We start from the raw sequence: 21,311 nt of genomic DNA, 5'->3' as shown, positions 1-21,311 counted from the left end.
ATAAAAAGTGCTGGGGAGCCTGGGTGGCTCAGTCGGTCGAGGGTCCGACTCGATTTCCGCCCGGGTCTTAATTGTGCGGGTTCACGGGTTCGAGCTCTGGGTCGGGCTGTGTGCTGACAGCGCGGAGCCTGCTCGAGGGTCTTTCTCATGTGTGTGTGCTCTCTCCTTCTCAAAATAAATACACTTTAACCAAATTAAATGAAATTACGTTTAAAAAATTGGGGCGCCTGGCTGGCTCTGTCGGGAGAGCATGCCAGTCTTGATCCCCGGGTCGTGAGTTCGAGCCCCATGTTGGGTGTAGAGATTACTAAAAAAATAAATAAATAAACTTTAAGAAAAAGTACTGAACCACTACAAAAATAAACAAATAAACTTAAAAAAAAAAAGAAGTATTGAACCACTAAGTCTTATCTTTAAGGCAACTGAAAGAATCTGGCAGTGAGCATTTACGAGGTGAAACCGGTAGAGCCTGGAAGGCAGATTCTCCGGGAAAATTTATGGGAGAAGCGGGGGCGGGGTGGGGTGGGGGGGAAAACGCTCTGCTTTAAGATCCGTACCCATCAGTGACAGACAGTGTCGCCCGTTCTGCATTTCGCCGCGTGGATTCCTTGCGGCAAAAGTCTGAGCTGTCTTGGGCTTCCTTCCAACCCCTCCCTCTCCCAGCTTCGTCCCCCATTTCGCGGCCTCCTCATTTAGCTGTTGACCCACGCCGAAAATAAGGAAGAGAACTCTGAAGGGAGAAGACAAACAATATAAGGCACTTTGACACACGTGACCTGATCGTCTGTCATCTGGACCGAGTGGCAGCAGCCTCTGTATAAAGGACCCGTATCTGACTCATCTTCTGATCCCAGGACTGCGCACAGTAGGTACTCAGTAATCACCGGGGGGGGGGGTGGGGGGGGGTGGGGGGTGGGGGTGGGGGTGAACGAATGGAGCAGCTCGTGTGTCAATTCGGAACTTGCTCTTTGCAGGTCTGTTTGCTCCGCCTCATGAGTGTTTTGAGAAATTGAAAGGAAACCCCCGGAACCTGGGAAAGAGATCCTGTCTGAGGTCTCCCTTGTGTTTCATTAATTCAGCAACAACGGAGCGAGCTGCCCAAATTGACCTCAGGCTGCCAAGGCCTGAGGACCCAGTTCCCTGGGAGCCTCCCGGGTTTAAGAAAGAGGTAAAGCTGAGCTGGGTGGCTGTCTCCCACGTGGCCAAGAGGGGTAGCAGCCGTTTGGCTGGGGGTTGGGCCGGGACACGTGGTATGTTTACAGCCACAGATGCCCCCGGGGGTTCCGTATCAGGAAGCCCTCTGCAAAGGGTCACCTCGACCTGTGTACTTATCCTCGGACCTGCCGCTGTCGGCCTCCTAGTCCCTTCCCCGAGGTCTTTTCCTGAATGTCTTGTACTTGCCCACAAAGCGTGGGGTCTGCGGCTGCAGGCCGGTTGCTGCCATCTGGTGGACAAGAGAGGCCACGGCCTTCCCAGGCTGGCCTGAAACCGGGGAGCTGAAAGGAACCTTTGACCACGGCTTCCAGGACCGTGGGTGTCAAAGTTTTGCAGCCACGGAACCCTTCCTTCAAACGACGGCAAGGACCAAGGTGACAAATGCGCTGCTGTGGCCGTAGCAGGGGAAGGAGGGACTCGGAGCCCCACTGGACCTGCCGGACACTCCCCCAAGCTCAGCTGGTGAATTCACTTCCGCTGTCATTGTAAGGATGGGAGAGTGGAACCTTGAAGATAAGAAGCTACTCGTGCAGGGGCGCCTGGGTGGCTCCGTCGGTTGAGCGTCCCAACTCTTGATTTCGGCTCAGGTCATGATCTCACCGTTCATGGGTTCAAGCCCCGAGCCGGGCTCTACACTGACAGCACGGAGCCTGCGTGCAGTCTACTCTCTCCCTGGCTCTCTGCCCCTCCCCCATTCGTGCAGGCACTCTCTCTTTCTCGAAAATAAAGAAATAAACATTAGAGAAAAAAAAAAAAAAAAGAAGCTTCTTGTGCAAACAGGGGCATAGCAGACTAAAACACAGAGCCCTTGTGCAAAACATGCTTTGGCATTTGCCCGGCCAAGCTGCACCGTCAACCTCAAACAAGGGCCCAACACGGCTTCCTGAGTCCTCAGCCAAGCCGCCTGTTCCAAGACATCTAGGCCCCTGGGGAGGAGAAGCCCAGAACCCAATTCCTCCTGCATCTTCTTGTTTGAATCAAATCGGGGTCGGACCCATGATGATCCCTGTGTCCCCTTCTCCATAGCCAGCATGGAATCAGGGCACAGAGATGCCCATTGCTGTCTCCGGATTCCAAAGAAGCTTCCTGGTCCCTGACATTGGGAGAGCCAGGGAGCCCCCCAGAACACAAATAGGAAAGGCAACAAGAACAGTTTGAGCATCTGTGCTCAGAGCCCTGTGCAAAGCATTTTCACGTCCGCCATTTCATTTACTCCTCAACAACACTGCAGTGTGGATATTCATTTCCTCAGGGTTTTTTTTTTTCATATTTTACTTATTTATACATTTAAGTAATGTCTACACCTAACACGGGGCTCCAACTCACGACCCTGAGATCAAGAGTCGCATGCTCTACCGACTGAGCCAGCCAGGTGTCCCCATTTCCTCAGGTTTTTAATAAGTGGGGGGGGGGGGGGAGGGGGGAAGGATGCTTGATGTATTTAGGTAAGCTACCCAAGGTCTCCCAAGCTAGTAAATGGCAGAGTCAGAATCCAGTCCCAAATCGTTCTAATTCTAGAACCCACGTTCTTTCCAGTAAATGGGAGTTGCTTCCTGGAGCAAGAGATCTAGGAAGTCGGGCCCAGCCCAGAGTTCCATTGTGTCAGTCAGGATCGCTGCAGTTCCCTGGCATGGAGAGCCTCACGAAAGAGAAGACATTGTCTCTGCCTCCCACCTGTGATAGTCTAGCTGGGGATAAAAGTAAGCTTGTGAAAGTGATGAAGATTTCACACGCACTCACCGACTTGTGAGTGCCAGGAAGGATTGACAGGACAAGGAGCCTCAGATCGGGAACATCTGGAAGCTAGAGATGGGATGGAAACCGCACCAGACAGGGAGCCTGCAGACCTGGGTCCCACCCCTGGCTTTGCCACCAGCATCCAGTGGGACGCTGGGCAAGTCCCCTCACGTTCCTCACCTAAATGAAGGGGTTGTCCCTGAGGATGTGAAAGCCTCCTGCTCGGTTCTACACTGTTGTGATTTCAGTGGGGACGGAGTTAGACAGGGAAGGGACCCTGAAGGAAGTGAGTGTGGGACAGGATCTTGAAGGGGGGAGGGCTAGGGACATGGGAGAGGGAAATGCTCACACTGAGAGGTTGGTAAAGTCAAGCAAGGACAGGAAGCAGTTGCTAGCTAGAGACGGCGAGCTCATCCGCTGTCAGACGTCTGGTAGAGATCAGGTTTGGCACAATCCACAATGAGTAGCATCTGCGGTTCTTTTGGGATCTCTGGTTATCCAGGATAGATGTGGCCTTAACCAAGAGACTTTCTCTACCCAGTGGCTGAAGCTCCCAGAGGCCCCATTTCTGGGAGTTATTGTGCACTGGGCTCCCTTTCTTGACTGTGGCCTCTCCTAGCTTTGGAAGGACTGTCCAGTAGCAAACCCCTCCTGGAGGGAAAGGAAGTACTTTTATCCCAGGCCTGGAGAGCCTCAGATCTCTAAGGAACCATCGGGTCCTCCTTTCTTCCTAATTCCCACCTGTGTGCTACGGCCATTCCTGTCCTCTGTCCTGTTCAGAAACATGTGCAAGCCAGGGAGAACGGCAGGCATCATAAACGTGTGTGCCAGGGCCCCAGCAGAACTTTGCTCTCCGGGACACGATCGAGAACTCTGGTAGCAATTACACTGTGTCGGACTTAAAGCCCTCAGTCCCCTTGGTCCCTGAGACTTCCAAATCCCACGCTTCTTTTTTTTTTTTCTTCTCCGAGGCTATCCAATCCCCCGAGTCGGGGCTCAGCAAACTTGTCCCGTAAAGGGGCAAAGAGTAAATACTGTGGGTTTTGCAGGCCACGTGGGGTCTGTCGGAACTACTCAGCCCCGCCGTTGGAAGTGCAACGCGAATGTGTTCCGACACTCGCTGTGTTCCGACGAAACTTCGCCCCTGGACAACGAAGTCTGAATTTTACATCATTGCCATGTATCACCAAATTGTATTTTTCTTTTGATTTTTCCCAACCACGTAGAAGTGTAAACACCACTGTGAGCTGGTAAAAAACCCCCGTGAGTCGGACTGCACTCGGCCTGCCGGCCGTGGTTTGCCCACCCCTCACCCAAGTGTTTGCAGCCGGTTCAGCCGAACTCAGACGGTCCAAGCCTTTGCGTGATCCTGGCCTTTCTGGCTGATCTGGATGGCTCCTCTTAGCCGGCAGGGATGACGACAGCTTTAAGCTCCCCCAAAGTGGCCTTGTCCTTTCGGTTTTTCTCTCTCTCTTCCAAAGTAGCTTGATTGGAGGGCGCTGGAAAGATACCCTCCTCTCTACCCACCCAGCGTTCCTTGCAAAGGCGTTCTCTTTCGGCTGTATTAAAGTGGTTTCCCCAGGCCAGCATTTTGCCACGTATTCTCTCTTCCAGCTCTGTGCACCGGGCCTGGCCAAAGCATCCGGGCCTCTATGGGCTCGGGCAGGCCTCACGGCTCTTTTGTTGTCGAATTCTCAATCCCCGTGTTGCAGGCGGTCTAGAGTCAGCATCCTTTTTATAAAGGGAGATCTTAGCCGCTAGGAAAGCTGGGGCGCATCAGCCAGAGGCGCATTCCCGGAGCGGAGGCATTTTAAGTCGGGCTCAAGATATTGAGAAGGACGAGGATTGAAGGAGGGAGGGAGAGAGAGAGAGAACTTCCAGACAGAAGCGGGAGAGACTGAGCTGCGGGCAGGCGGCGGCGAGGGGAGAATCCCACACGGAGGCTGTTTGAAGCAAGAGAGTGACGGCACTGGGGGGGGGGGGGGGTCAGCCGGGGCAGCCCAGCAGTGGAGGGGTCGGTCTGCTAGACCCTGAGGGCCTGATTCAGGGGAGCTTGGGGTAACAGCACGACGGCGTGGGAGTAGAACGCAAGGACCCGACTTCGGTCCACAGTCCTAACCTCGGTCCTGTGCTGGCTGCTCCTTCATCGGTTCCTTCGACGGACACCCGGGCGCTCCCCCCAAGAGCCAGGCGTGCTTGACTTGGGGAAAAGACCAGGCAGTGGTTGGGGGAAAGAAGAGGAAGGAGGAATGTTGAGTCCTATGAAGATCCTGCCCTTTATAGAGTAGAAGAGTACACACACACATACACACACACACACACTCCAGCTCAATGAGGAGATCGCTAAATGCCTCATGAGAGTGTGGATGAGGAAATTCAGGCAAGGGAGAAGTAATGACTAGAAGAGGGGATTTGCCGTTTTGTGGGAGAGAAAGCCTTTGAGGATGGGGCTCCCGGGGCCTGTGAAATGTAGGGAGAGGGCTCTCCAGGTTGAAGGGCTGCTGAGCAAAGGGGGTGCGGTGAACAGGTGGGGGGCGCAGAAAAGAGACGTCAGTCCGGTGTGCGTTTTCAACGCGGGGGGGTGGGTGTTACTGGCATGACTTTGGGGGCGATTCTTCGTAGTAGGAGTCTGTCCCATACAAAGTAGGTCTTGTAGCCTCACTGCCCTCTCCCCTCCCCCTCCCCCAGTGCCCACGATGGCGTCGTCAAACAACGCTCCCCACCCCACGGGAGCTGCTAGGTTGGTCTGGGGAGGCAAGCAGTAAACTGTAATGTTGGACTAGAAAAGTAGCCAGCGGTGGCCAGACCATGGAGAGCCTCGTACTTCCTGGTATTTTTTAACGTGAACGTAATTTAACAGTTTTCTCTCCGCTGCCTATCCAGGGTCCACTGCCTTCTTAGCAAGCGACCTCTCCAGGCCCGAACAAGGAAGCAATTCAGCCTGACCCAAGGAGAGAGGGAGGAAGGCACTCCCTACTCTGGCTCTTCCCTGGCCAGGACAGGACTTGGCTTTTTATTCAAGGCCCAGAGAATCCCAGAACTGATAAAGGCCCATTGTGGCAGCTTCTGGAGAAATCTGGAGAAGCCCAGAGGCCGTCGGGGGGGCTCTGGGGCTAAGGAGCCGGTTAACAGCCCTTGAACATTTGTGGAAAGAATTAGTTGGCGGCAGTCAGGGCGGAACGAGGCCCCCGGGCTGTCACTGGCATCATCCGAGGCAAGCAGGTCAAAGGCAAACCCGGTAGGAAGCTGGCCTGTCTGTGGCTAGAAGGGCTGGCCTGCGAGGCAGAGGGGACCCAAAACCCGTGGAGGGCTCCCCTGCAGACGCCTGGAGGATGAAACCCAATCTCCCGCCCGGTGCAAGAAACACAACTGCTCTTTTTAAAAAGGGCCTGGGGAGGAGGGAGTCTCCCGCCCCCGGCCCCTGCCGCCCCCCCACCCCCCGCCCCCCATAAGGGTGTCCAAAGCAATAAACAGCAGGAAAGGAGGAAGGCGGCAGAGTAGAAGCCCTTCAGGAAGCTATCGAGAAGTTATGTTCTCTGCTCACGTCTCTGTCGCGCTGAGTCCAGGCACATGGTTCTCGGGCCTCACTGTTCTTACAGCAAAGAAATAGGAAGAGACACCCTGAGATAGAGGGTGCCGGGGCAGGGGCTAGGGAGCTGGGCTAGATGGGAGCTTCGCGGCTCTCACCAGGCTCTGGTGGGAGGTGGGAGGTGTAGCCCGGCCCATCACACTTGTCTGAGTGCTCTGGGGGAACGGGAAAGGACCAGACCCCCGCTGGGAGGCCCTGGGAGGAGGGGGAGCAGGTGCAGGGGCGGCGGGGGGGGGGGGGGGGGGGGTGCGGTGGGAAAGGGGAGAGGAAATGCGGAATTCAGGTCAGAGACTGGCCTGCCGAGGTCTCTTGGGCGGCTCTCCTTGACCAGGTGGTGAGCCCAGGGATTAAACTGAGCGCAGAGGGTAAAGCACAGCGAACGGGAGTGCTCCCCACCACTGCTGTTTCTGCGTCTAGTTCCTAGAAGGATTTCGGATGGGTCACTGGCTCGTTTCTCAATGGTCGGTCGGCTTTCCCTCCCCACCATCCAAAATACATCCGGTTGGCCCCCTCAAAGGCCAAGTCCTTTCTGCATCAAAGCAAAACGGAGTAAGCAATACAAACCGACCTCAGAGCAACCTGGGGCCATCGGAACACAAAAACATAAAAAACCGAACTCGCGCGCAAGGAAGGCAACTGTCCGCGCGTAGCACGTGACGTCTGTCCGCTGCCAACAGGCTGGTGGGCAGGCCTATGGCTCCCAGTCAGAAATGGGGGGGGGGGGGGGGTGGTACCAAAAGCCACGGGGGAAAAGTGAACTAATCTGCACCCACGTGGCCTCCGAAGAGCCCATCTCATGACCCCCCTCCCCTGGCACGACTTGAGATTCGTTTCATTTCAGGCGGGGGACGGATCTGGGACACAGCCCAAAGTGGTGCTTTCTGAAACCGAAGCATTTTCTGCCTCGCTGGAGAGTCTGTCCCAGCTGGCGACGCACACACGTGCACACGCCAACTCTAGAATGCTCTGTTCTGATCCCACGGCTCCCACAAACAGAACCACAAACCCTTTTAAGACCTGGGCTGGAAGGCCTGGGTGTCATTTATTGACGGCAGTTTACACACATTCGCTTTCTTCCCAAGGTCGCCTCCTTCAAAGCGCAGGCACAGAACCCTCGAGAAGGGCAGTCTCTGAACGACGGAGCCAGGAGCACAGGATGCACGTCTTTGGCAGGCACGTTCGGCCCCCGGCAGGATGCAATCCTTCAAGCTGCAATCCGTCGGGTGTCCTGAGACACCGAGGTGGGGGGTGGACAGGAAGTCTTCGGCCGGACTCACATCTCAGTCCAGGCCCGCTCGCTCGCCGTCCAAGCCCGTCGCAGTTGCAGGACCCTGGGGGGGGTGGAAGGGGGGGGGGGCAGCGAATCAGGCCCACCCACCGTCTCAGGGGCAGATTCTTCAAGCTGTTCACACCTGCTTCCGCTGGCCCCACAGTTCGAGAGCATCAGCCTTATGGCAAGAGACAGATTACTTCCTCTCTGACCCTCCCTGGCACCTCTTCAGCCGGGCCTGTGTCGGAACCGCCAGAAAACACGGAGACCCGTGCTGTGCACGACAGCCCTTTCTTCTGCCCCGGGCTGTGTAGGCACTTGGCAATCTGGGGGAAGGAGGTGGCTCAGAAAGTGGGTGGAAATGGGAAGAATGAGAAAGCTTCGTCTGCTAGAGTAATTAGAGATCTGAAGTGATTCCACTTTATTTCCTTCACTTTAAGCCAATCATGAAATTTCACAGTGATTTCTGGGGCAGGGGCAGAAGGACGGCGGTGTTCAGAATCCTCGGGGCTGTGGCCCAGGCGGCCCGAGGCGGCGCGGGCCGGGCAGGCCTCACTGGGGCAGCTGCAGGAGCACGGACTGCCCGGCCGGCAGGTAGGTGATGTTCCGGGAGCGCGAGAGCTGGTAGGCGATGTCCTCCGCGGCCTCCAGCTTGCGCAGCTCGATGAGGCCGTCGCCCGCGGTGGCGAGCGAGTTGGCAATCAGCTCGGCTGCCTTGGAGTCGCCCTCGGCAGAGATGATGGCCGCCTTCTTCTGCTGCTCAGCCTAAGAGAGTGGAGGTGGGGGGGGGGGGGGGTGGAGACCAGGATCACACTTGAGGGTGCTGAACGGCGGGCAGCGGCCTCAGAAGGACTCGGCGAGGCACCCTCACCGGCTCCTGAAGGAACTCTGGGAATCTCCCTCCTCCTCCTCCTCCTCCTCCTCCCCTCCAGGTGGGGTCAACAGGCACGTGCACCCAGTCCTCCGCTTTCCTGCAATGCAGCGCCACCTCTCATGGTTGCAGGGCTCTCTTTCTGTTGGCTGCGCAAGTATCTGTCTTATTTCAAAATTCTCGTTAACGTCAACAGCCATCCAGTCCGGCCACCTTACTCTGGGCCAGGAGGATCCAAGCCGCGGAAGACGGGAGGGAGAAAAAAAAGGCAGAACCCACCCTCAGGCTCACCTTTCCCTCCAGCCCCAAGTCGAAGGGACTTTCATCAAACAAATGAGATCTGTTTGATGAAAACAGGGCAGCTGGGGAGGAGTAGCACGTATGCGTGACGGGCCCTAGAGTCGCCCCTGAGCTAAGCTGGATCCTGACCGGGAGCCCAGGCAACCAACTGAAAGAGATCTCCGAGGCTCTCCCCACCCGTTAATAGCAGGGTGACATCGATCAGCGGGGCACAACCGGTCCGAGGTCACGGGAGGCGGGTACCGTGTCAGCAAATGTTAAATGAGCACCTAATATTTCCAGGCATGGTCTTAGGCGTGTTCTAGGCTCTGGAGATTAGTGGGTGGGGGGCAGGCAACAAAGTTCCCGTCCACGTGGAGTTTACACTCTCTAAAATTAAACGCTGGCCACCAATACATCTCTCTACCTTGATTCAAAGGACGAAGGGTTCTTGGATTAGGACTAACCCGAGAAAAACCAGCAGCGGTGGGGGGAAGCAACAGCAAGAAATAAATACACGTCTGCAAAGACCAGAAGAGCAGGCTGCTAGGCAACTATCTCCTGTCCCACCACACTCTGCCACATCTGGATGGACTTAGGGCTGGAAAAAAACTTCAGTGACGATAGTGCATCTGGCCCAACATTTGATCCTTTTCGCTGTCAGCTTTCACTTGTGTAACCACGGTTAAAAACGACTTCTCAGTGAAGCTGAAAATATTCCAGGAGAAAACATTTTTATTGGTAGGAGGAGTGTTTTTGATCTTAGGGGAAGTGGAAGAAAAATTACCCTTCGGTGACTTCGGAACCTAAGTTCACATATCCCTGACTAGCCCCCAAAGACCCTGGAACCAATCGTAGGAGTGCGGTTCCTTCAATCCCCTTCCGAGGATCCCAGAAAAAGAGATGACAGATGATGAGTTTCCAGGCCACCCAGCAAACGGGGAGGCTGAACACAGGAGAAAGGGGAGAGAGGCCCCTGCCATCTGGTTGAACACTCACCTTCTCCACCACAAATCTGGCCCTCTCCGCTTCCTGCTGGGCCACCTGTTTGGCCTCTACCGCTTCTGTGAACTCCTTCCCGAAGGTCAGATGCGTCTAAGGGGACAGAGGGAGCGCGAGATGAGGCGGCGGGATTGTTCAGGCAGCGCTGCCGCGGGGCCCCCGTGGCCGCTGGAAGGAAGGGGCCAGGAATGGCTCTAGCAGCTGGAGGCCTCTGTGAGGCCAGAACGTCCTTCCACCTCCACATCCGGGTCCAAACCGAGGGCACACCCCGGAAGCCTCGGCTGCCTCCACGGCTCCCGCACGTCCTTCTGTTGCCCTCGGCGAGATCTGAAGCAGACAACCACCCGTGGGCACCAGAAGGCACCTACTCAAGTGACCACCTCCCAAGGGGAGGAGGCTGCGGGTTCTAGGACCCCCGTCCTCCGACCAGGGCCCATCCTTTGATGGCCTGTTGGAAGCCCCCAGAGAGGCCAGATGGAAAACTGAGCCCCTGAGAGCGAAGGAGGCAGCCGGTTCTCAGGCATTCAAGGGCGTGACGCTCTCCGCTTATGGATTAACCATCCCCGTCTTTCGCAAGGAAGCCCCACCACCAAACAGGAAGAGGGTGAAAAATGGTGGAACGCGAATCACAGTATTCCTCATGTGTGAGCGCTTCTGGTAAAGGGTTTAGGAGGGAAGGCAGGTAAAGCTATTGCTTAGGGTGAGGGCTTACAATGGACTACCCACAGACCTTCCCTAAGAACACGTACAACCGAGACTTGGCTGAGGCGACAGTCTGCAATGACGGCAGAAGACAGTGGGAACAGAGCTCAACTCTTAATGCCGAGACTAGAGCGACTTACTTATTATTTAACCCACGTTTTATTAAAAAGGAAGAAATAAAGGGAAGAATGGCGCTGGTTTTGCTACCAAATTCTATTTGCTTCATCCCCTCCCTCCACCCTCCCAACCTCTGCTTTTAAAAAAAGGAGGGGCGCCCGGGGGGCTCGGTCGGTTGAACGTCCGACTTCGGCTCCCGTCACGATCTCACGGTTTGTGAGTTCGAGCCCCGCGTCGGGCTCTGTGCCGACGGCTCGGAGCCTGGAGCCTGCTTCGGATTCTGTGTCTCCTTCTCTCTCTGCCCCTCCCCAACGTGTGCTCTGTCTCTCTATGTCTCTCAAAAAATAAATGTAAAAAAAAAAATTTTTTTTAATTAAAAAAAAAAAAAAAAAGGAAAAGCAGGGGCGCCTGGGTGGCTGAGTCGGTTGAGTGTCCGACTTTGGCTCAGATCACGAACCTGCGGTTCGTGAGCTCGAGGCCCGCATCGGGCTCTGTGCTGGTGGCTCAGAGCCTGGAGCCTGCTTCGGATTCTGTGTCTCCCTCTCTCTGTTCCTCCCCGGCTCGCATTCTGTCTCTCTCTCTCTCAAAAATAAATAGAGATTTAAAAAAAAAAAAAAAATGAGAAAAAAGGGAGAAACATAAGCAGCTCCACACTCCTCCTCGAGAGTAAATCCTAGTCCCGCTGCCTTCCACAACTTGTAACGCTCCTCACTCTTCCAAATGCAGCTGTTCTACTCTGCCTGTTCCATTTCTGGACTCGTGTTCAAAGCCCGGGGAAGAAAACGCGGTCCTGAGAAATTTAAAATGGAATGTGTAACTAAGGAATAAAGTTCCTTTCTAAAAGGGCCAGGTGAGGGCAGCAAATCCCCCCCGAAATCTAATTTTCTCCTCACACCTCTTAGATATGGTTTCTTGTGGTCAGCCCGCATTTCCCCCGAATGGAGTATGTGGTTAAAAGTCTAGCAGAACGCCAAGCTTCTCCTTAGGTTTTGACTTAGCACTGCCTCACAGGCGAGGCGTTTAGGTTAACAGTAGGTGGGAGTTGCTGGGGTTAGAGGGGAATGGCTGCAGCCCGGCATCCCGCCAGCAGAGGGAGCCCGCGACTGAAACAAGGGGGAGCGGGGCGCCCCGAGGTCAGCGCTGGGTGTCTGGAGAGCAGGACTGTTTAAACAGCTGCACAGACGCCGAGAGGGAAACGGTGCCTTTCCCTAGCGACGCACAGGAGAACGAACAGGAAACCCTCTACCTCGCCACCCGCACAAATCACTCCCAGGGATTTTTCCCAGAGCATCTAGAAACACGACCCCTTCCCCATCACCCTCCTTGATCTGAAATGCTATCCTGCCTGTATTGCTTTCTGAGTCATGGCATTCGGTGTCATAGAAATACACGCACTCTACGGTCCCGAGAGGATAACTTACACCTCAGAGATGTCCCCTGTGCCCCATACCGGGCTTTGGGGAACAGAACCATTCATTCACGCTCTATCCCCTTTCACCGGGGGTTCCCAGAGCCCACCTCACTGAGCTTCAGACCCTAAATGTGAGGACATCCCAAGGGGTCAGGCTGGGAGGTGTGCACTAGGGAGGAAAACTGTGAGCCTTCTCTAGTCTCGCTAGGCAGCTTCTTCCGGCATCCAACGGGGTTAACAAGACACTACTTCTCAGGGAGTTCTGGGGAACACACACAGTTTGGAGGAGGTGAAAAGTCTAGTGGTTAGGGACCCTACCATCGGGTGGGGCTAGAAGTCAAAAGAAAAATGTGTGTGGGGGCGCCTGGGTGGCTGAGCCGGGTGAACGTCCCAACTTCGGCTTAGGTCATGATCTCACGGTTCGTGGGTTCAAGCCCCTCATCGGGCTGTGCTGATGGTGTGGAGTCCACTTGGGATTTTCTATCTCCCTGTCTCTCTGTGCCTCCCCGGCATCATGCTCTCTCTCAAAAATAAATAGGAAAAGGAAAAGGAAAAGGAAAAGGAAAAGGAAAAGGAAAAGGAAAAGGAAAAGGAAAAGGAAAAGGAAGGAAAGGCAAGAAAAGAAAAAAGAAAAGAAAAGAAAAGAAAAGAAAAGAAAAGAAAAAGAAAAGAAAAGAAAAGAAAAGAAAAGAAAAGAGAAAAAGAAAAGAAAAAGAAAAGAAAAAAAAAAGGAAAAGAAGTATGTGTGTGGCAGAGGGAAAGGAAAACAACTCTCATCTGAAAACAAACCCACGGAGACCGTCTCACAGTCGAGAAGTTTCCACATTTTCAAGTCACCTGTCTGGGCACGTGGAAGGCAGGACCTACTAACGTCCACCCGGAAATGGGGCCAAGCACCTGAACAAGAACCGCAGCCCCTCCCTCGCAGGCTCCCCCCACCACCAAGCATCTTACCAAAGACACGTCATCCAGGATGAGCCCAAAGGTTGCTGCTCGCTCTGTGAGGTCATCGCTCACCTGCCTGGAGACCAACTCTCTCTGGGTGATCAGTTCCCCGGCATCGAAGCGAGCCTGGTTCCAAGGGAGGGCAGAGGGGGCCCGGTGAGGATGGCGATGAGGAAGCAGAGAGAGCAGGAGGGAAAAGGACGAGCCACATCCCAAGCCTCCCGCCACCGCGCTCTTCCTGGCACCTGTCTATCTCTGGGGGACCGCACTCTAGGCTGAGGCCCCGTCACTCACCACCACGGACTTGAGGATCTCCGTCGTGATGGACGGTAGCACCCGTTCATCGTAGTCCTCCCCGATGCTGGTGAAGATGCGGGGAAGCTGGCTGGCGACTGGCCGGAAAAGGATGCGCAGGGTGATGTTGACATTCTGTAAATCTTAGGGTAGGGGACAAAGGCCGGAGTTAGCGATCAAAACCACTTCTATGTGACCCCTCCTACCCCAAGAGTGCCACAATTGCTGCGTAAAGTTGCTGATTTTAAGACCTTAGAGGGCAGGGGCCACCACGCAGGGCTTTCTGGTTAGTGAACCCAGCAGAGCCCTGGAGTCAGGAATTCTTAAAGGCTCCTGGGGAGGACAGCTTCTCAGTCTGTCCTGAATGAACGTCCTCTGATATAAGCAATTCCGAGTACGTGCATGACAGGTACCGCGGGACAGTGGAACAGTGCGTGTTTTAATGAAACAGGCCAATGCCAAGAGTTTTAGCATGAAGCCTTTCCAAGGCCCCACTCAGGAGTCTGCCCTGGAGAGGTTATCGTGGGCCCAGCGGAGACAGTCCACTCTGGCTGGACCGGCAGTCAGTCCGAAGGCCTGGGCTGCAGTCCCGTCCTGTTTACTAACTGTGTGACCTCAGCCTTAGCCAATCTCAGCTTATCTCCTGGTCTGTAAGAACGGGGGGTGATTTCATCTGCCTTCCAGGAACGCTAGGGGAGAGCGAAGGAGAAATCAGACTGGACAGCGCTGGGTCAAATGCGAACAGATGGAAGGGGTTATCGGACTCATCTGGAACACACTTCTCGTGACCTGATCCAGGCGAAGGGGGGGGGGGGGGACAGGGGGCACAACATTAATTACAACGTCCCCTGACAGCTCAGGCCTGCCCGAGGCTAAAGCACGGTCAGCTTGCTTGCGGTCATCAATGACACGGACGCACGGGAAAGTTCTGAACCAGCCACCCAGGGGAGCGGGAGATGCACACACTCCTGATCTCTGGAAGTTCCTGTCAACAGTTCTGAAGACGTGTAAGTAACGCGTCCTTACAAACAGGTGCCGCACAACAGCGAGCGCAATCCCGAAGAGGTGGGAAGTTGAGAGCTACGCTTTTAAGTTAAAATTTTATGTTTCTCGATTAACCCCGCCCCACTTTGATCTCCCTTTTGTAGGACGCGAGCCAGACCCCGTAGCCGGGAGCTACAGGCCAGGTTGCGAAATGCCAACTGACCTGTCCCCTCCTCTGCCCGGCACAGGTCTCTCGCTAAAGTCCCAGCTCAAGCTAAGGTCCTCCCGGGAGCCTGCGCAGCCCCCTGTGGGGGCGAGCTGTTTTCTTCTCCGCTCGCCTCCACCCCACGCCCTTGCCTCCAGGACAAGCCACGCTTACCGTAACTGTCTGTCCACACGTCTACGTCCCTAGCGACACTGAGCTCCCCAGGGGCCCCCGCTTTAGTCACCTCTGAAATCTCCGAACCACCCCCACCCTGCGACCCAGCCTGACACCTGGCACGGTCACCGTAAGCACACATCGGCCAGGGAATGGCACCCAAGGCCTCGAGTGTTCCCCAGATAATAAACCCAGCAGCCACACGACCCTCACCTTTCGCCGTGCAGAAAGATCCCTGCTATTCTGTTTACTGCCTGGGCACCTCTGTGGGTAGGACGGCAGGAGAGCGGTGAGGGCAATTCGTTTGGGGCTCGCTGGGAACCCAGCGGCATCCCAGACACCAGGAGACTGCTCTCAGGGACCCGGCCCCAGCCCGTGTGAGGCCAGCACTGCTGGAGACAGAGGCCCTGGAGAACAAGGCCAAGGGGAAGCCGGCTGTGAAGGCACGGGGGATGGCTGGAGACCGGCTGACATCGTCACCCTGGGGAACGAGAACTGACCGGAAGGGGTGACTGACGGAGCAGAGGCACATCCGGCATATTCTTTAAGACTGGAGCGCTCCGTGACTCTCGAAGTCTATCTTTGTGGATCTCCCTAAATTTGTACAGCTGTCTGTGTGCTGTACATATTTCTCTGAATCCGTGTTAAAATCTCTCCAGGAGGAATTTACAAGGGAGTTCTTCGGGGAGGTCCGGCCTCTTCTGGATCCTACGGTAACCCTTCCACACGCTGCCTCATGGGACCCACGGGCAAGACTCACCTTTGCTACCAGTGATGACTGGCACGTTACGCGGTCGAGAGCGGCAATCAAAGATGATAGGTTTCTGTACCCAAGGGATGAGGAAGTGAGTCCCTTCTCCCACCACAATGTCCTGCACTCCACGGAACCGGTCAAAGATGACAGCTCTGTGCCCAGCGTCCACTAGGAGTGAAGGAGAACAAGTCAGAAAAAAAAAAAATCCCTTCGCCTCTTAACCAAAAAGTCTGCCTCTGAAAGCTCCTTGGCGCTTTCTTGTTATTTTTTTTTAAGTCTCCCCTCTCCCGGCTCCATCTTGCCACACTTCTGCCTCTAGAGGCTTCCACGCAGCTCCAGAACTCAGCCATCCCTTCCCACCCCACGGTCTTCCCAAGGACTCTGGTAACAGGATCGATTCCTCAGCATCCTGTCCCTGGAAACTGGCGGCCGCTGCTCCGATTAACCATCCCACCCGCCAACACGTTTCTGGGAAATCACCTCCCCAAACTTCGTTCCCAAACTCACCAAGCTCTTTACCGTCCCATCCTGGTTCCAATTTAAGCCAGTGCTCCCAGAAGCTGCACCCTAACCTAGCCACGGAACCCCTAACATTCGGAAGGTCCCACTCTTTCCAAGGGCACGGTTTCTCTCAGGCTTTAAGGATTTCTGGGTTCAGAGAGAAATCAGTGACGGTGATTACCCTCCAGTTGTGCTGCGGACATCAGAGCAGAAAGCGGCGCCGTTTAAACCAAGTTAAGCTTTTCTCGGCGGCGGCTCTGTGTCTCTGCCTCAGGAGACTTCAGAGTTGCTCCAAAGATCTTCGCTCTAGACTTATCCTCCTCTTGCTAGATACTCACGAACGAGGGAGGTCCATCTATCGCCGCTTTCCAATCACGAAAGCTAGAGACTACCGGAGTTGGAGGGAGTCTTAGACATAAACCAGTTTCGTCCTATTGCTTGACCAATGAAGAAGCTGAGGCCTGGGGCGGGGAGGGGATGGCTCGCCTAAGGTCGCACAGGAAAGCAGGCAAAAAGCCAGCGGGAGCCCCCGTCGCGCTGTTAAAGGCTGGGCGATGCGCCTCAAAAGATATTTTGTCTGGAACGACCCAACTGCAGCAGAGCCAAAGATCCGGCTCCAGACAAGGTCTAAAGCCCTCGCTGGGTTACTTCACACGCGGCCGAGGGATCAAATGAGCTCTCTCCACGGGGTCTCCCGTGAGACCCCGACACTCGGCCGCAGCGTCACTTCAAACCAACAAGAGTAGCTGGAAATGTCCGATCGCCACGTGGTCTGGGAGGCTCTTTGTGAACAAAGGCTCGCAGAGGACCTGCGGCCACGAGGGCAGAGGATCTAGGGACAAGGCAACCGTATGGTGTGGGATGGCAGGTGAGCCCCCCTGGGTCTCACACACGCCGCCACCACAAGTGTGACACGGGCCACGCAGGCCAATGGAAATCCGGCAAAAGGCAGTGCCCCACCACCACCCCTCGGAGCCTCACCATTATACAAGGCAGAGTTCACCACTCCTCCTGCCACGGCTAAGGCCAGGCCGAACTTGCCGATGGACTCAAACACTTTGGCAGCCATGTCGCCTCCTGCTGGACCCCACTCACACCTACGGCGGGGGGCGGGGACAAAACAAAACAGCTTGATCCCGAAATCAGAAATCCATAAAAGAAAGCCCTCTCTGAGGCACCATATTCACTTCTCAGGCTGGCTCTTTATTTCTCCACTCTTGAGAGCTCAAAATCACGCACTCAAGGCCACCTAATAAATAACTCTACAGCTTGGAGAAGTGTACTATCAATTCTTCTGCTTTAAAATTTTTTCCATCTCTGGGGCGCCTGGGTGGCTCAGGCAGTTAGGCGTCCGACCATTCAGCTCGGGTCATGATCTCACAGTCCGTGAGTTCGAGCCCCGCGTCGGGCTCTGTGCGGACAGCTCAGAGCCTGGAGCCTGCTTCGGATTCTGTGTCTCCCTCTCTCTCTGCCCCTCCCCTGCTCATGCTCTGTCTCTCTCTGTCTCAGAAATAAAAACATTAAAAAAAAAATTTTTAATTTTTTCCATTTCTTGGGAATGCAAGCTGGTGCAGCCACTGTGGAAAACAGTATGGAGGTTCCTCAAAAAAACTAAAAATAGAACTACCCTACGACCCAGCAATAGCACTACTAGGTATTTATCCAAGGGATACAGGTGTGCTGTTTCGAAGGGACACATGCACCCCCATGTTTATAGCAGCATTACCGACAATAGCCAAAGTATGGAAAGAACCCAAATGTCCATCGATGGATGAATGGATAAAGAAGATGTGGTATACATATACACAATGGAGTATTACTCGGCAATCAAAAAGAAGGAAATCTTGCCATTTGCAACTATGTGGATGGAACTGGAGAGTATTATGCTAAGTGAAATTCGTCAGAGAAAGACAAAAATCATAGGACTTCACTCATATGAGGACTTTAAGAGACAAAACAGAGGAACATAAGGGAAGGGAAGCAAAAATAATATAAAAACAGGGAGGGGGACAAAACAGAAGAGACTCAAAAATATGGAGAACAAACTGAGGGTTACGGGAGGGGGTGTGGGAGGTGGGATGGGCTAAATGGGTAAGGGGCACTAAGGGATCTACTCCTGAAATCATTGTGGCACTATATGCTAACTAATTTGGATGTAAATTTTAAAAAATTAAAAATAAAATTAAAAAAAATTTTTTTTTTCCATTTGGGGACTGGGGCACTTGATTCAATAATGGGAATGAGACGTGGGCCTGACACCCACGGAGAACTCAGCACCACACTAAACCACCCTCCCATTTCCTGGGCAAGCAAGCCCCAAGACAAAGGCTTGCTTTGTGGTTGGTTCTGTGCAATTCTGGTTTGGAAAAGTAACTCCCAGAATGTGCTACATGGTGATTCCAACAGCAAAAGTAACAGTAACAGCTAGCTTTTATATCAGGAGGCAGTCTTCGAATGGCAATTATTTAATCCTCACACCGACCCCTATGAGGTAGGTTATTACAGATGAGGAAACTGAGGCACACAGCAAGGTTACAAGAAGAGACTAAGATCACACAGCTCTTTAGTGGTGGAACCAGGATTAGCACCTGGAGGTCTAATTCTGGCAGGCACAGCTTAACACTTCACTGTTAATAGGGAAGCGGGAGGTGGGCGACATTCTGGGACCAAGATACCAGAAGAACCAAAGGAGCAAAAACGCTCTCCATAGCTGCATTGCAAGGGAGAACCCGGGAAGAAGTGGGAGGGCGGGGCTGAGGCGGGGTGGGCGGGAGCCCGACTGACCTAACTGGAATCTACTCCCGCACTTAATTTTTTTCTTAATTTCTTTTTAATGTTTATTTATTTGAGGGGGAAGCAGAAAGAGAGGAAGGCACAGAATCAAGAGCAGGCTCCAGGCTCTGCGCTGATAGCACAGAGCCCATGTGGGGCTTGAACCCACGAACCCCGAGATCATGACCTGAGCTCAAGTCGGACAACCAACGCACTGAGCCACCCAGGCAGGGCCCTCCCCCACCCCGCACTTAACTTTTTAATGCCCCGCCCCAGCGTCGTCGTCCACTTCAGATTCAAATCCTCCCTCCCGCCCGGCAAGACCTCAACTCCCGAATCTTCCTTGATCACTCCCCGCGCATTTCTATTTTCCTTTCCCGAGGCCAAGACACCCAGTCCCGACCTTTCCATTTCTAATACAGCTTCTGGATTGTTCCTCACCCCGCCCCCATACACACCTTTCTCACTCGACGCAACCCCCGCTGGTCCCGGGGTCACACCCTCTCCCCTCCAACACGAGGCGGACCCATGCACGCACCCCACCCGCCCAAATTGTGAACGAGAACGCAGCGGGGAGCTGCAGAGACGCCCGGATCGTGGCCGGAGCCGCTCCCCTCCATTCTCACCTGCTTCCACTCTGACCTCCACATGAATTCCCCAGCCACACGTACCACGCATGCGCTGCTCAGCTCTTTCTCTTCCCCGCCCCCCTTCCAAGATCCGGGCCTCCGATTGGTGGGGGAGAGCGCTGTGCATTCTGGGAAGGGTGGCTTTCGGCCTGACCCCCGGTTCCCGGCTCTTCCCAAATGAACTACGATTCCCAAAATGCCATTCGGTGTCTGGCCCGCGCTGAAAAGCCTTTCCTCTCTGGTGGTAAACACGGAGGGGTTGTCGCAAAGCCTTTTGGGGGCTGTAGTTTCTTGGGGCTACATGCACGTGCCTGTCTAGAACCGATGCTAGAACCTGCCAGGAGATGGGCCCTAGGGCCCCGGAAAGAGTGGCTGGGCGCGCGGTCGGTGGCAGGGATGGGCTGGGGCAAGTTTACAGCTCGTGAAGGAGGACGGGTGAGCATCTTGGAGAGAGTTGTGGTGAGATAACTGGCGGGCTGAGGGACCTGGAGGGAAGCAAATGGGGCCATCTTTCCAAAGTCCTTCCAGGAAATGCCCTGAGTCGTGGGACGTCAATTGCCAGAACCAGAAAGAACCTTAGAACCATCTGGACTAGAAAACGTGGACTAGAGACCGGAAGGGATACATTCAGGGTCATGCACTGATTTAGTCAAGGGGCCCGCTTTAGAGTCGGGGCCTCTTGGACACAATTAAACAAACAAACTTATATGGAAAAGTGGCAAGAATAATACGAAGAACACATAAGTCCTTTACTCAAATTCATCTATTGCTAACATTTTGCTCCATTTGTTTTTATTTGTTCTCTCCCTCTCTCCTCCCGTCTTCTCTCTGTATTTTCTAAGAATAGGGGCCTCCTCTTACATGATTTAAGTAAGTTTATCCTCTGCGTTCCAATTTTATCCATTGACCCGATAATGAACTTTGTAGCAATCTCCACACACACCCACCCCCATACAGGATGCAGTCTAATATTAGGTACGGTATTTATTTCTCATGTCTCTCGCATCTCTTTTCATCTGAAAAGTGTCCTCAGCCTTCCTTGTATTTTATTAGGTTAAAACAAACAAAAAGCGTATTTCTCATTTGGGGTTTGTCTGTTGTTTTTTTCATGATTAGACTCAGGTTTTGCATTTTCAACTAGGGTCCTACCTAAGTACTGTAGGGACGCTTCACTTTAACAAAACTAGGCCTATTTCTGGAGTCTGGTAGGATTGGGTTCTTTCAACTTCTTTTTCCTGCATTTCCCTCCTCTTCTCTGTCCCCACTTGGCACCATCGAATGACCAGAGATACCCTCAACAGCACTCTTCAGGTGGGTGTGAGTTGGCCCTAACCAAGCACAGTTGTTTCCTCTGGCTGTCAGAATGCAGGCTCTATGATAGCTGTCTTCATTGTTCTATTCCCAGAAGGTACAACAGTGCTCGCCACCTGGAGAGTCACTACCTTAGAGTGAAACCCGCCACTGAATGAGCCTTCATGCACATGAAGCTTCTAACCAGCCCTTCGGTGCTTGAATTAGTTGGGATATTAGTTAGAGCAAAGTCTAAGTTACAGGACCAAAGAGATCCCCAAATACAGTGAGTGGACTAAAGAAAATAGAAGTTAATTTCTTTTGCTCCCTGGGCCATTCACAGGCCTCGTTTCCTTTCATCTCATTGGTTGGCCATCCCTGAAAAGACTGTCTTTACCTAACCATGGGCCATCTATGTTCCAGCTCGCAGGAGGGGAAAACAACAAAATTGCTAAGCAAAACGGGTCAGAAGCAGCACATGCAAATTCCACTCTACTTTATTGATGAAAAATTGAGTACATGACCTCATCTAGTCACCAAAGAGGCTGGGAAATGTATTCTTTAGCGGGG

General features: G+C 53.9%; 1 protein-coding gene and 1 long non-coding RNA gene across 2 annotated transcripts; one reads left to right on the top strand and one right to left on the bottom strand.

The window, feature by feature from the left end:
* Window positions 1-334: 334 nt before the first annotated feature.
* LOC122206370 lies at window positions 335-1,810 on the top strand. The gene is made up of 3 exons (XR_006196436.1): window positions 335-869; window positions 975-1,168; window positions 1,410-1,810. It is a non-coding gene; the product is annotated as an uncharacterized LOC122206370 (long non-coding RNA).
* A 5,739-nt stretch (window positions 1,811-7,549) lies between these two features.
* Window positions 7,550-19,524, bottom strand: PHB (prohibitin). The gene is made up of 7 exons (XM_042916364.1): window positions 19,449-19,524; window positions 17,032-17,147; window positions 15,556-15,717; window positions 13,433-13,575; window positions 13,148-13,264; window positions 9,961-10,056; window positions 7,550-8,576 (listed from the first exon to the last, which is right to left on the bottom strand). The coding sequence occupies exons 2-7, from the start codon at window positions 17,117-17,119 to the stop codon at window positions 8,364-8,366; spliced, it is 819 nt and encodes a 272-aa protein (XP_042772298.1). The 5' UTR covers window positions 17,120-17,147; window positions 19,449-19,524; the 3' UTR covers window positions 7,550-8,363.
* Window positions 19,525-21,311: the final 1,787 nt, after the last annotated feature.

Source organism: Panthera leo, chromosome E1 (assembly GCF_018350215.1).
Source record: "Panthera leo isolate Ple1 chromosome E1, P.leo_Ple1_pat1.1, whole genome shotgun sequence".
NCBI lineage: Eukaryota > Metazoa > Chordata > Mammalia > Carnivora > Felidae > Panthera > Panthera leo.
This window is presented reverse-complemented; position numbering and strand designations above follow the sequence as displayed.